Here is a 13,937-nt window from a genome sequence, read left to right as displayed (position 1 = left end):
TATTATCTCACTTGATTCTCACAGTAACCTTGGGAGATAGGTGCTGTTATCTGTATTTTACAGCTGAGGAAACTTAGGCAAATAGGGTTAAGTGACTTGCTCAGTGTCATACAGCCAGTCAGTGTCTGAGGCCAAATTTGAACTCAGGTCTTCCTAACTCCAGGTCTAAAGCTCTCTCTACTTTGTCATCTAGTCACCTCTAATTGTAGCTGAAGAATATTAATGTCTCTGGACTAAAATATGAAATGCCAAGGAAACCCAGTTTTCTTCCTCTGCCCACTTGTTCATGTGTCAGAGCATCATTTATGAAACTCATTCACTCCAGATCCCTTCTATTCTTGGAAGTATACACTGGAGAAAATTAGTAATTCTTTCACACCACCTGCCTTTGCTTGAAGATTATGAGATACTTGTGTATTTCTCTTAAAGTTTAGAATTATTGGGCATGATGAATACAGAAGGAACTCAAAAAATACTTGATTAACTTATTGATATTTTTATCTCAGATTCAGGAAAGGTTCTGAGAAGGAAGAAAAAAATTATCATTCTTACTTCAGAGATTGTGGTTTTCCCAAGGAAGAGAGAAAGATTTGTTTATTTAACATCAATTATCTTAAAATCATAATCAGAGTGGCACACACCTTTATTTAATGGAAGGTGCTACTTAACACAAACAACCCACTCTTTATTGTACATCAAAATGAATACTTTTGATCAACTTTTAGTTGAAGACAGGTTTATAATCCCATGAGAGCATTTCAGGTATGAATTTCTTTTCATGAATAATTGGCATTTCCTTAAATAGTTCTGGGGATCTTCCTTTCCATGTCAAAATGCCCTTAAAATATTTCCGCTGGAGGTCTCTCAGATCCATGAATTGTGTTTCTGAAAATAATCAGATTGTTGGAGAATTATATTGATTGATCCCAAATTGGCAAATCCTTACATATTTGATTCTCACTCTTAGGATTAAAAAGCAACACTTTTCTCCCCTTTCCTCTTCCATCTATGCTCAGATAATTTGTGTTTATGTCCAATTTTATCAGGGAATCTCTAGGGGATCTTTTAGACCTCTTGGAAATATCTTTCCAGTTTTTGCAGAAGAGAGATACTAATTTTCTACTTGAATTCAGCTGGTTTAGACATTTAAAGCTGGGTCAGATCTGGCGGCAAGTAGGAATCTTATTGTGGATTTCCCTGAGCTACAAAGTTAGAGGATTTAGTGATTAACACTCTGGTCACTTTGATTGCCAAGATAAACTATTAACCCATGCCAGTGTATTTTAGGATTTCCTGTCAGTTCTGGATGACTAGTAAAAAGAGAGTACAGAAAATATTGATACATTCTACCTGGGAAGACAATGTAACTAACTCCCTCTCTCTCCACCACCGCATACCTTCCTGACCAAAGCTGCAGGCAGATTCAGACAAAAGAAAATAGTGTTCCAATGAAGGTGATTAGGGAAACAATAGTAGCAAGTTTTAAGCTGAATTTATTCATATGACTTAAAGCACAATGTAAATGACAGGTAAAAGGAGATGTATTTAGAAAATAGTGTTTAATATAATAGCCTTGAAACTCTGTAAATGGGGGGAAACAAACTTGAATATCTATACTTAGATAACAATTGATTATTAGCGAAAGTTAGGTATTCTGGTGTGACTAGGAGGTTATGTTCCTTTAATCTTGGCTCCTAGAATATTTTTTTTTCTAATAAGGATTAGATTTTACCTACCTTTTTTTCTTTGTATGATGTGTTTTTCAATTATCAACATTGAATTTCAGGTTCATTAACCTGGTCATCATTTTGTTTGAGGAAGAAAAAAAGACTACTCTGAATTGTAGGGATTGTTCTAGGGAAAAATTCCATTAACTCCATAAGGCATAATTTATACAATTCAACCATATTTTGGTGGTTTCAAATGCACACAAAAAATGCTTTTTTTCATCTATCATATTATAGTGCTAGCTAATGGGTGAAAGGATGACCTAAAGAAGATTTAAAAGAAATTAGATAAACAAAAGGAAATTCAGTGAAAGCCTCAATAATACTTAACGCATTTCAACCCTCATTTTTATTCCTTTTTTGTTATTTTAGAGATACATTTTTGCAAAAGAACTTTAAATTAGCTTGGGGTGGTAGAGAGAATAAATAGGAAATGCATAAAAATACCCTGAGATATAGAGGCAATACCAATGTGACCTTACTAGAGTTGAATATTGCATCTTTTTGAGTAGGCAGAAACAGGATCACTGGAAAATGTCTTCTTAACTATCATGGGAAAGTGTGGAATTTAATGCCTTTTCTACAGGATGTCCCAAAAGTCTCAGAGAAGCAAATCATTTCACTAAGACTATTGGGACACCCTGGATTATTAAAGTCTACTTGATGTCAAATAATAAAATCTTCTTAGTCAGAATAGCCATAAGTAAAAACTAGTTAACCAAGCCTGTCCTCTTGCCTTGGTTAACATTTTTCAAACACCATTATTTTACAATCTTGTATTTTATAGATCAGGAAATTGAGGCATAAAAAAAGGTCAAATGACTTGACCATGGTCACACAGCTAGTAAATGAATGAGGCAAGATTTAAACCCAAAACTTCTTGATTCCCAGTCTATCATTATATGTATATTTTATCTATAATAATAATAATAATAATAATAATAATAGTGATTTACCCACCTGGCTGGAGCAATTTTTCAAAATGTTTTTCTTTCTTTGCTTCTGATCTAAAGATTTTCCCTTTAGGGGACTCAATGTTGAAAAGAACTAACCTAGATAAAATCTTCCCTTTCATAATGTCATCTCTTATTATGAAAGGTAACAAGTAAGGAAGACAATGGTGGACAAGAATCTCATAAGGAAAAATGTGCATTGGTGGGGGGATTTTTTTAGTGAGAGCAAATGCTCTGGAAGGTATTAAAATCTTTTCACTTAGTGCTTTTATTGCAGCAGATGAAAACAAGCTGTGATGTAGGATTTCAATCACTGCTTTTGAGACAGAAATTTTACTCTTGTTTTTTGAGACAACAGGTTGAGTATACTCTAATGATGTTTGTTGATTCAGTGTTTCTAGGGATATGATGTTTAAGACTTGAAGAAGATAGTTCTTTGCTTCTGTAATAGAAATATCATGTTTTCTTAAGTTGTGGCATTTTTCATTTTCCTTTATCAAAGTGTCAGCAGTTAAAAATAATGTTGAGAGCTGTAATAAAAAAGACAGAATATTTTTATCATTAGAGCAGCACACAAAGAAATCTAGCAAGTAAAATGAAATGATTTAACTAGAAAAACATGAGACCTTGGAGAAACTATACTGGAAATGAAATAGAGTGGCTAGTATAAAATACCTAAGACAAATGAAATATCAAATAACCATGAACATAGAAATTATTCTTTTTTTGCTTAGTATTTTATTTTCCCAGTTACAATTTTCATGTTCACTTTTAAAATTCTGAGTTCCACATTTTCTCTCTTCCTCTCTCTCTATCCACTCTCATTAAAAAGACAAGCAAATAGATTATATGTATATAGTCATGCAAAACATTTTCAGAATAGTCACTTTGTGAAAGAAAACATAAATGCCCCCCAAAATAAAAAAGAAAACAAAGTTAAAAAAAGATGGTTCAATCTGTATTGAGTTATCACCAGTTCTTCCTCTAGGGATAGACAGCCATTTTTTCATCATAAATCCTTCAGAGTTGTCTTCAGTCATTGTATTACTGAGAATAGCTAAATTATTCACAGCTGGTCATCTTATAATTTTGCTGTTACTTTGTACACAGCACATTTCACTTTTCATTCAGCTCATGTCTTTCCAAGTTTTTCTGAGAGCCTTTTGCTCATTGTTAGAATTATTATTCTTTCAGGGAGTTGGGGGATGGAATATTTACAAAACTTAAAGAAAACCAAAGTGTGGAGCCAATATGGGAGTGTGAAAACAGGAATTCCCAGCTCTACTCTCCCCAAAACTCTAAAAGCTATGACTTCAAACAAAAATCTAGAGGGGCAGAATTCACAGAAAGACTAAGTGAATCAATCATCAGTCTGTTCCACCAAGACATGGGGGGGGGGGGGGGCATGGAAAAAGCCTCAGCATGGTCTGGGCCCCAGTCACAACATGCTAGAGCAAACCAGCTCCAGTTTTCCAGGAATAGCCAGTGGGGCACCTGGGTCCCTGGGGGCACCTGGGTCTATGGTAGCACAGGCAATTTCCAGACCTTTTGGACTGGAGGTCACTGGTTGAGGGTAGAACCCTGCTACACTAGAGTGAGCAGGGAGCCCAGGCCGGCACTAGCCTCAGGGCAGCTGTAGGAACTTGCAGAGCTACCCAACATCTGCTTCCAGAGCACTCAGCCTGCAGAAGGTAAGGGGGTGGGGAGAGACTGCTATCCCTGAGGCAGGACTGTTGCTTTGCCCATACTTCAATCCAGGGCCCAGTCTGAGTCCCTATACTACCATAGAGGAGCGGGGATCCTCCTCAAAGCTCCAAGGCAGAGGGGAGGGCTTGTGGTCATCCATAGATCAGAGCACAGGCAGAAAAGCAGTCAGAGCCCCTCATAAGACCTTGGAGGAATTAAGGTGGGGGGGTGTCCCAATCTTCCCCCCCCCCCCAAAAGTTTTGGAAATGAGGAAAATCAATCATAGGCTGAGGAAATTAGCAAACAACAGAAAAAAGAATTACTTTGGTCCCATGGAAGATCAAAATACATACTCAGAAGATAACCAAGTCAAAGCTTCTATATCCAAAACCTCTATGTAAAATAGGAAATGGTCTCAGTCTATGGAAGAGCTCAGGTAGAGGAAAAACTGGATAGTGTAATAAGAACAATGCAGGAAACTTTTGAAAACCAAATCAGCAGCTTGGTGAAGGAGTTACAAAGAAACAATGAAGAAAATGACATGTTAAAAATCAGTTTAAGGGGACAGCTAGGTGATGCAGTGAATAGAGCACTGGCCCTGAAGTCAGGAGGACCTGAGTTCAAATGTAACCTTGGACCCATAATACTTACTTAGCTGTGTGACCTTGGGCAAAGTTACTTAATCCCATTGCCTTGCAAAAACAAAACAAAATAAAAATCAATTTAGGTCAAATGGAAAAAGCAGTTCAAAAGGCAAATGAAGAGAAGAATGCCTTAAAAGGGGTGATTGGTCAATTGGAAAAGGAGAAAAAAAAAAGCTCTCCGAAGAAAATGATTCCTTCTTATGTGGAATGGAACTGAGGGAAGCTGATGACTTTGTGAGGAATCAAGAAACAATAAAACAAAGCCAAAAGAAATAAAAACTAGAAGAAAATGTAAAATATCTCACTGGAAAAACCAATTGACCTGGAAACAGATCTAGAAGAGATAATTTAAAAATTATTGGGCTACCTGAAAGTCATGATCAGAAAAAGAGCCTAGACTTTATTTTTCAAAAAATAATCCAGCAATATTGCCCTGAGATTCTAGAAGAAAACCAAAGAAAAGTAGAATGGTGGAATGAAAGAAATCTTGAATTAGTAGAGTTAGTAGAACTGGGTTCTAATACTTGCTTACTGCTAACCCACAGTGTAAGAAATTGGCATTGGGTCACCCTTGTCAGCTCCTCTGGGGCTGTATTGGGCATGGCCTGTGAGGGGCCTGCTGTATATTGGGCATGACTGGGGTGGCCTGCTGTGAGTATAAGTTGTAGCCTTTTGGGACCTTTGAAGTAGTGTCACTTGTTTTGGTATCCTAAAAATATGCTGAGGACGATCTTTTTTTTGACTAAGTTTGGTATTTCTGAGAATTGGCTGTTTACAGTATCTCTGTCCTTACTTCTGGAGGGCAGCAGCTTATCTACGGTTCATTCTGTGTTTCAGCCTGTCCCTCACTATCACTGCCTTTCTCTATCTCTCTGTCTGACTGTCTGTCTCTCTCTCCCTGAGAGGAATAGAGTAAAATGCCCTCTCCCTCTTTGCATCCCTCCTCAGGAACAGGGATGGGGAAAGGGGAGGGGAAGAGTCCTTACTCCGAGGGTCCAGAAGCCTGATCCTTGCCCCAGCTGCACTGTATTTCTAAACTTCGATCGGGTAAATTCCTAAACCTGCTCCAGCCTCATGGCTGTTTTAGGGAACCCCCATACTTTTTCTCTGGGCTGGGGAGGAGTACAGTCTCTTCCCTAGGCTTACATGTGTTTGTTCAATCCCATCCCCCATCTCACTAAGGCTTTGACTCCAGAGTGACTACGTGTCTCGAAGTTAAGGGTGAGGAGGAACTTTTACCTTGGGAGGAGGAACCCTATCCTTGGGAGGAGGGTGAGGCAGGCAGATTGATCTTAATGCCTTGCCATCAATGGGCTAGAAGAAAATAAAAGTGAAGAATTATATTCTATATGGGAAATGATAATCCAAAAGCTAACTTATGAACTCTTTCTGGGCCTGGGAAATCCAGATTCCATTTTAAATAAACTCTGTGCTAGTAAGCTAAGAACTTTGCTATTGGGCAACTGGGTTTTATTTGTGTAAGAATGCATTCAACTATATCAGAGAATTTTAATTACAGATTGACTATTTTAAAATCTTAATATATAAATGAAGTTCCTCAAGAAATTCTGATTGATCCTATAATTATTTTTCTGACTTGTCTTAATTGACATGATTCAAAAATAATATAAATATATGTGTGAATGTGTGTGTGTATTTAAAAATATATTTTAAATCAGATCATTGTGTAGTTTTCAGAGAGTCTTTTCACATTTCTCCTCTGACCTGAAAGGCTGAGAAAAAAGATCACTAGATTTGGGATTAAAGTGAACTGGCCAGAGCTCCTAAAATCTCACTATACAAGTGGATCAATGTGTAATCTTTGTTCCAAAAAGAATTGTGTTCATGTGTGTCTATGTGAATGTGTACAAGTGTGTAACTCAGATCTGAAACAGTTCCTGATTGTTAGACTGAGCTCATTTTATCCCAGACTAAATGCTTATTATCAGATTTAAGCTAGAAAATAAATAAACTCAGCTCAATCATGAAACATACTGCTCCTGGCTCTCTGGTTTAGGAAATGACCTTAGAAAAGCTAAGTACCCATTTGTCTACATTTGAAAACATGTGCGTTTGTGTGTAATTTAGAAGCTTAAAAACTTTGTGAAATATTCTCATCTATGAGTTAGTTTGCTTTAATGTTAACCTAATAACACTAACCCATTATTTAATGTTAACCTAATTTGTTTTAATGTTAACCTAACAATTGGGTCCAACCTCTTTTAATTGATGAGACTCTGGGACTTTGAATATTATCTTGGATAATGTTTTGGAATGTGAGTGGTCTGTTATAAGGTTGGTATTCTTTTACAAAATAATCTAAAATTTTTATATAAAGACAGATCCAAAAAAATTTGGGGCAATTTAAAATTGTATTGTTGATAGCAAACAGAAAAAAATGAATTGAGGCTTCATCTAATGATTTAGTCCTTTGCCACCAGATTGTAAAGGGTTGCTGTATGAATTGCAGGTGATTAGAGAATACATTGTCAACAATTTCACAAGGTCTTTTTGTTTGTGAAAGAAGAAAGTTTGTGTCTGCCACCACATGTTTATAAAAGGGAATATTATACATATATATGATCAGTGTAACTTACTTAATATTGGTTATTTGAAAATAAGATAAAGTGGGAAAAATGCATCTTTTTGAAATTTTTGTTAACTGGACTGGGCAACTTAATGTTTTATCCCTTTGTGACTGTAAAGTGCTGACATCAGTCAGTGTCTAATATGATATTCTTTAAGATGGAATTAATATTTCTTGATCTATATGTTTCTGATCAGAAATTAGTCTCTTATCCTTTAAGTAAGAGTTATAAAAAGTCAGTCTGCTATGTAAGGCTTGTCTCCTACAATGCTGACTACACTTGTGCCAATACTATCTGATTATTAGGGGCAGCTAGGTGGCCCAGTCCATAAAAGCACCAGCCCTGGAGTCAGGAGTACCTGAGTTCAAAACTGGTCTCAGACACTTAATGATTACCTAGCTGTGTGGCCTTGGGCAAGCCACTTAACCCTATTTGCCTTACAAAAAAAAATCCTAAAAAACAAACCAAAAAAAAACCTATCTGATTATCTCAGTGTTACTCAGATCAACAAACTTTAAGATAAGAGACTTCCTGGATGAGCAGAGAGAAAAATCCTATTGTTATTTGTAAACATTCACTCTTCAACTTAAGTGGAATTATTCTCAATAGGAATTTAAGTAAATATTGCAAGATTTGAGAGAAGAATATTGTGAAACCATGTCATCTATGTGAAATCTCATTGGTTAACCACCAAAAGTTTTATTATTCTTTGCTCAAATTGTATAAAATGACCCCAAAATGTGTCAATGTTGGCATTTGTAAGGATGCCATCCACCTGTGGATTTTGGTTAAGATCCTTAAAGAATTAAACTTAATTATAAAACTAATTTTGTTGTTTCATTTTAGCAAAAGGAAAATTAATGTTGATAGTAAATGGTGCCATGACTTGAATGTAGACTTGAATTTGAAAAAGGACAAACTTTTCCTCTGGACAACTTGGCATCAAAGGGATAAAAAAACTAGGACACATTTTAAGCCTGGCATGAATGACTTATCTAAAGGTGAAATTGTTAGTCTTCAAACTGAAATTGCCCTAGCTGTAAACTGGGTTCTTCTCTGAAGTTAAGTTCTCTGGGACTGTTACTGGGGTTTGGGCAATTTTTCATTTTGTTAAGATTTTGCCTGGTTGTTTTCCAGCCAGTGTGGGTGTCAGGGCTTATTTCTAGATCTAAGGGAGGTATCTTGGTTGGCAAGATTGTTCAGTGGTTAGATCTCTGGCATTTTATTTTTGTTTGATAAAAACATTAAGGAATATCTGCCTGGCATCTTTTGTCATAAGTCTAGTGTCTGTTATATAGTATTTGCTTAGTGTATTTCTGGTGTATTGTTTTATGTATAGTTATTGTTGATTGGTGTTAAAAATATGGTACAACCCAATTCTAAAATCAGAGATGGAGTGGAGTGAATTCCTACCTTTTAAATGACCAAACATTACTGTTCTAGTGATCACATATTTTGCCAGAAGTGGCAAAAATTAGCTACTGACAATTCTCAGCTGAACTGGCCTAGGTGGGGATCATTTGACAGGACTAAAGTTAAATTGTCTTAAGACAAAACTAATCTTGAAAACCAGCAAAAGTTCTAAAAAAAAAATAATGGCAGTGCTTCTATATAAGTGGATGGATGAAATGATAGGGAAAGAAAATTTGAGAAGACCTTGTTTAGGGCTAAAAGGAAAATTTTTTCAAATCAGACAGAAGAGGCAAAAAGCCTCTTAACTGAGTCTCCGCCAGCCTTGGTCTCTACCCCCCCCCCCCAGCCATGAGAGACATCCTAGATGAGCAGAGAAAATCCTTTTGTTATTTGTAAACATTTATTCTTCAGCATAAGTGGAATTCTTGTCAATAGGAATTTAAGTAATATTATAAAATTTGAGAGAAGAATATTAAAAAACCATGTGAAATCTCATTGGTTAACCACCAAAAGTTTTATTATTCTTTGTTCAAATTGTATAAAATGACCCAAAATGTTGTGTCAATGTTGGCATTTGTAAGGATGCCATCTACCTATGGGTTTTGGTAAGATCCTAGAGAATTAAACTTAATTATAAAACTAACTCTGTTGTTTCATTTTAGCCAATGGAAAATTATGGTTAACAGTCAGTTGCTATTGCTTGTTTCATATAATATTAATTTTCTTGGTTCCTGGAAATACAGGCTAATGTCTCTTGGCAATACTTACCCTATCTTCCCCCCATGTAAATTGCAAACTATTATTTTGAAGGGATAATGAGGAAAAATCTCAAAACCATGACATCTCTCTAGGATTCCTGATATTACTAAACAATGCAGAATAAGATAATGGAAAGATTGTTTGGTAAAATCTAATAATTCATGTGTTAATCGACTTGAATAACTGGTTGTTCTTATTACTGTTTTGTTTCATTAGAAATTTTTTTTTTTAGGTTTTTGCAAGGCAAATGGGATTAAGTGGCTTGCCCAAGGCCATACAGCTAGCTAATTATTAAGTGTCTGAGACTGAATTTGAACCCAGATACTCCTGACTCCAGAGCTGGTGCTTTATCCACTGCGCCACCTAGCCGCCCCTGTTTCATTAGAATTAATAGCACATGTTGAAAATTTAAAGTCAACTAAGATGTTCTAATGGTTTTAAAGAATTCTGAAAACAATGGAATATATTTTTAAAATCATTAATCACTAAATGTGTTCATTGTAAAGAATAACTTTTATAAAAAAAGTCCAGTTCTAAATATGACTTAGGATTATTGTATTTTTATGTTTCAAATTCTGCTTATTTTCATTTATCACACTGTCCTTAGGTACATGAGCAGCCATTGGATCAGTTATAATTTTTCTCTGGATCACTTTGCTGATTCTGATCTTAATCACAGCATGGCACATTCTGATTCCTCTAGTGCTCATGTCACCTGAAGCTCTGATTATAAATAATTGCTATATCACAATACATTGATAATTGGTCTGTCTGACGTCAGATATGTTAAAACAGAAAGACAACAGTATTTCAATGAAGCTTAATAAGTTGAAGGGGTCTTTGAGAGAACAACATTCAGATTTGGAACCTGGCTCATTGAAAAGGATTGTCTGTTGAACCTCTGCCTGTAACAGACATAAGGGAACATGTCCTTGTGTCCCTGTATTTTCTTTATAGCAAATTTCCATAATCATGTCAGGTGCTCAGTAATTAAGTATAAGAATGAGCCATTGAAATTTTATCTTATAAATCCTTAACAAGGCTTGCCCAAGGCCACACAGCTAGGTAATTATTAAATGTCTGAGGCTGGATTTGAACTCAGGTTCTCCTGACTCCAGGGCTGGTGCTCTATTCACTGTGCCACCTAGCCACCCCAGTTTTGGCTTTTTTAATGTAGGATGTGATTCCCTTAAGGAAAAGCATGATTACTTATATCAGGATAATGCCTATTGGTCTTTTTTAAACTGTTTTAAAGAGATTCATTCTTCATTCTTCAGCTAGAGTTTGTTTGTTCTAAACATGGGTGAAATTAAAATTAAAATAGAAAATTTAATTGCAAACTACTTAGTGGAGATGTACAGTTCTAAAATGAATATCCATTACATTTGTTTATACTATTCCTTTTTAAAAAATAAAATTTATTTAAGGCAATGGGATCAAGTGACATGCCCAAGATCATGCAGCTAGGCAGTTATCAAGTGTCTGAGGCCACATTTTAACTCAGGTCCTCCTGACTCTAGGGCTGGTACTCTATCCACTGTGCCACCTAGCTGCCCCCAGTTTATACCATTCTTGAGTTTTTGGTTACAACTCATTGTGGCAACCATTAATGAATTTTTGTTATATTGGAATCCATGCTCTTATGAAAAGTATTTTAATGCTGGCTTAGGATAAATAAATTATAATTATAGTTCTTTATAGATACCTCCTAGTTTTTTCTACTTATTGGGCCTTTGTTTTGGGTTTTTTTTTTTAAGGTGTTTTTTTTTTTTTGCAAGGCAATTGTAGTTAAGTGGCTTGCCCAAGGCCACACAGCTAGGGAATCACTAAGTGTCTGAGACTGGATTTGAACCCAGGTACTCCTGACTCCAGGGCCGGTGCTTTACCCACTGCGCCACCTAGCCGCCCCTGTTTCATTAGAATTAATAGCACATGTTGAAAATTTAAAGTCAACTAAGATGTTCTAATGGTTTTAAAGAATTCTGAAAACAATGGAATATATTTTTAAAATCATTAATCACTAAATGTGTTCATTGTAAAGAATAACTTTTATAAAAAAAGTCCAGTTCTAAATATGACTTAGGATTATTGTATTTTTATGTTTCAAATTCTGCTTATTTTCATTTATCACACTGTCCTTAGGTACATGAGCAGCCATTGGATCAGTTATAATTTTTCTCTGGATCACTTTGCTGATTCTGATCTTAATCACAGCATGGCACATTCTGATTCCTCTAGTGCTCATGTCACCTGAAGCTCTGATTATAAATAATTGCTATATCACAATACATTGATAATTGGTCTGTCTGACGTCAGATATGTTAAAACAGAAAGACAACAGTATTTCAATGAAGCTTAATAAGTTGAAGGGGTCTTTGAGAGAACAACATTCAGATTTGGAACCTGGCTCATTGAAAAGGATTGTCTGTTGAACCTCTGCCTGTAACAGACATAAGGGAACATGTCCTTGTGTCCCTGTATTTTCTTTATAGCAAATTTCCATAATCATGTCAGGTGCTCAGTAATTAAGTATAAGAATGAGCCATTGAAATTTTATCTTATAAATCCTTAACAAGGCTTGCCCAAGGCCACACAGCTAGGTAATTATTAAATGTCTGAGGCTGGATTTGAACTCAGGTTCTCCTGACTCCAGGGCTGGTGCTCTATTCACTGTGCCACCTAGCCACCCCAGTTTTGGCTTTTTTAATGTAGGATGTGATTCCCTTAAGGAAAAGCATGATTACTTATATCAGGATAATGCCTATTGGTCTTTTTTAAACTGTTTTAAAGAGATTCATTCTTCATTCTTCAGCTAGAGTTTGTTTGTTCTAAACATGGGTGAAATTAAAATTAAAATAGAAAATTTAATTGCAAACTACTTAGTGGAGATGTACAGTTCTAAAATGAATATCCATTACATTTGTTTATACTATTCCTTTTTAAAAAATAAAATTTATTTAAGGCAATGGGATCAAGTGACATGCCCAAGATCATGCAGCTAGGCAGTTATCAAGTGTCTGAGGCCACATTTTAACTCAGGTCCTCCTGACTCTAGGGCTGGTACTCTATCCACTGTGCCACCTAGCTGCCCCCAGTTTATACCATTCTTGAGTTTTTGGTTACAACTCATTGTGGCAACCATTAATGAATTTTTGTTATATTGGAATCCATGCTCTTATGAAAAGTATTTTAATGCTGGCTTAGGATAAATAAATTATAATTATAGTTCTTTATAGATACCTCCTAGTTTTTTCTACTTATTGGGCCTTTGTTTTGGGTTTTTTTTTTTTAAGGTGTTTTTTTTTTTTTGCAAGGCAATTGTAGTTAAGTGGCTTGCCCAAGGCCACACAGCTAGGGAATCACTAAGTGTCTGAGACTGGATTTGAACCCAGGTACTCCTGACTCCAGGGCCGGTGCTTTACCCACTGCGCCACCTAGCCACCCCCTGGGTCTCTGTTAAATGACCCTATTTGGTTTTGTTTGCTCAGTCTTTCTTCTGAGGTTTGTTTCTCAAGGTTACTTCTCCAATAGTGGCCATAGCTAGTCCTGACAACCATCATTCTGTGGACTTTGCCTCAACTGAGTTCCCACCAAAAGGCATTCCCCTCCAAATGGGCCCTTGAAAGGCCCAAGTGAATCTGGGTCCCAATAATTTGAGGAGGGAATATGATTCAGGGAGTTATGGACATAGGGAACATTGTAATTGGAAACAAATTTTGTAATCTGTTAGACTGTTAAATTCTGTCTAGAAGGAAATGCTATCTGTGTCTGGTGTAAATGGATTCCTACTGTTCCATAAATGTAAATTTGTAATCTTTCCTCCTTTCCAAACCTCTCTCCCTCCCCCACCTCACTGCTTGCAGTCTTTTATCTGGTTGCAGTCAGGTAGAAGGGGAGGGATTTTCCCTTCGCCCACAGTCTACTGGCCCTTCTATACCCAGAAAGTGGGTAAGACAGTAAAGCTTGGCCTGAACTCACCTCGTGGCTTGATTCTCAGCTCAGTTAGTTCTCCTGGCTGTCTCTGTGTGTCTGTCTTGCTCTCTCTCATTCACTCAAACCTAGGCTAGCCTTTTATTATTCTTCTGCCTTCAAGCAACTTACATGGTACTTATAGATTCTCCAGGGGGAGAAAAGATTTTAATTTGTGTACTCTGCAGATTTGTACAA

The 13,937-nt window shown here is 36.3% G+C and overlaps 1 protein-coding gene across 1 annotated transcript in view; it reads right to left on the bottom strand.

The window, feature by feature from the left end:
• Positions 1 to 625: 625 nt before the first annotated feature.
• The window catches only part of LOC141495371 (uncharacterized), a 121,153-nt gene continuing 107,841 nt past the window's right edge, over positions 626 to 13,937 (bottom strand). The window contains exons 3-4 of the mRNA XM_074196605.1: positions 2,688 to 3,210; positions 626 to 885 (exon numbers count right to left, since the gene is read on the bottom strand). Coding sequence (XP_074052706.1) covers positions 722 to 885; positions 2,688 to 3,210 — 687 coding nt within the window. The 3' untranslated portion in view covers positions 626 to 721. The remainder of the gene's footprint in view (positions 886 to 2,687; positions 3,211 to 13,937) is intronic.

This window comes from Macrotis lagotis, chromosome 8 (genome assembly GCF_037893015.1).
Source record: "Macrotis lagotis isolate mMagLag1 chromosome 8, bilby.v1.9.chrom.fasta, whole genome shotgun sequence".
Lineage (NCBI taxonomy): Eukaryota > Metazoa > Chordata > Mammalia > Peramelemorphia > Peramelidae > Macrotis > Macrotis lagotis.
The sequence above is the reverse complement of the archived record's forward strand: the minus strand, read 5'-3'. Positions and strand labels throughout refer to the sequence as shown.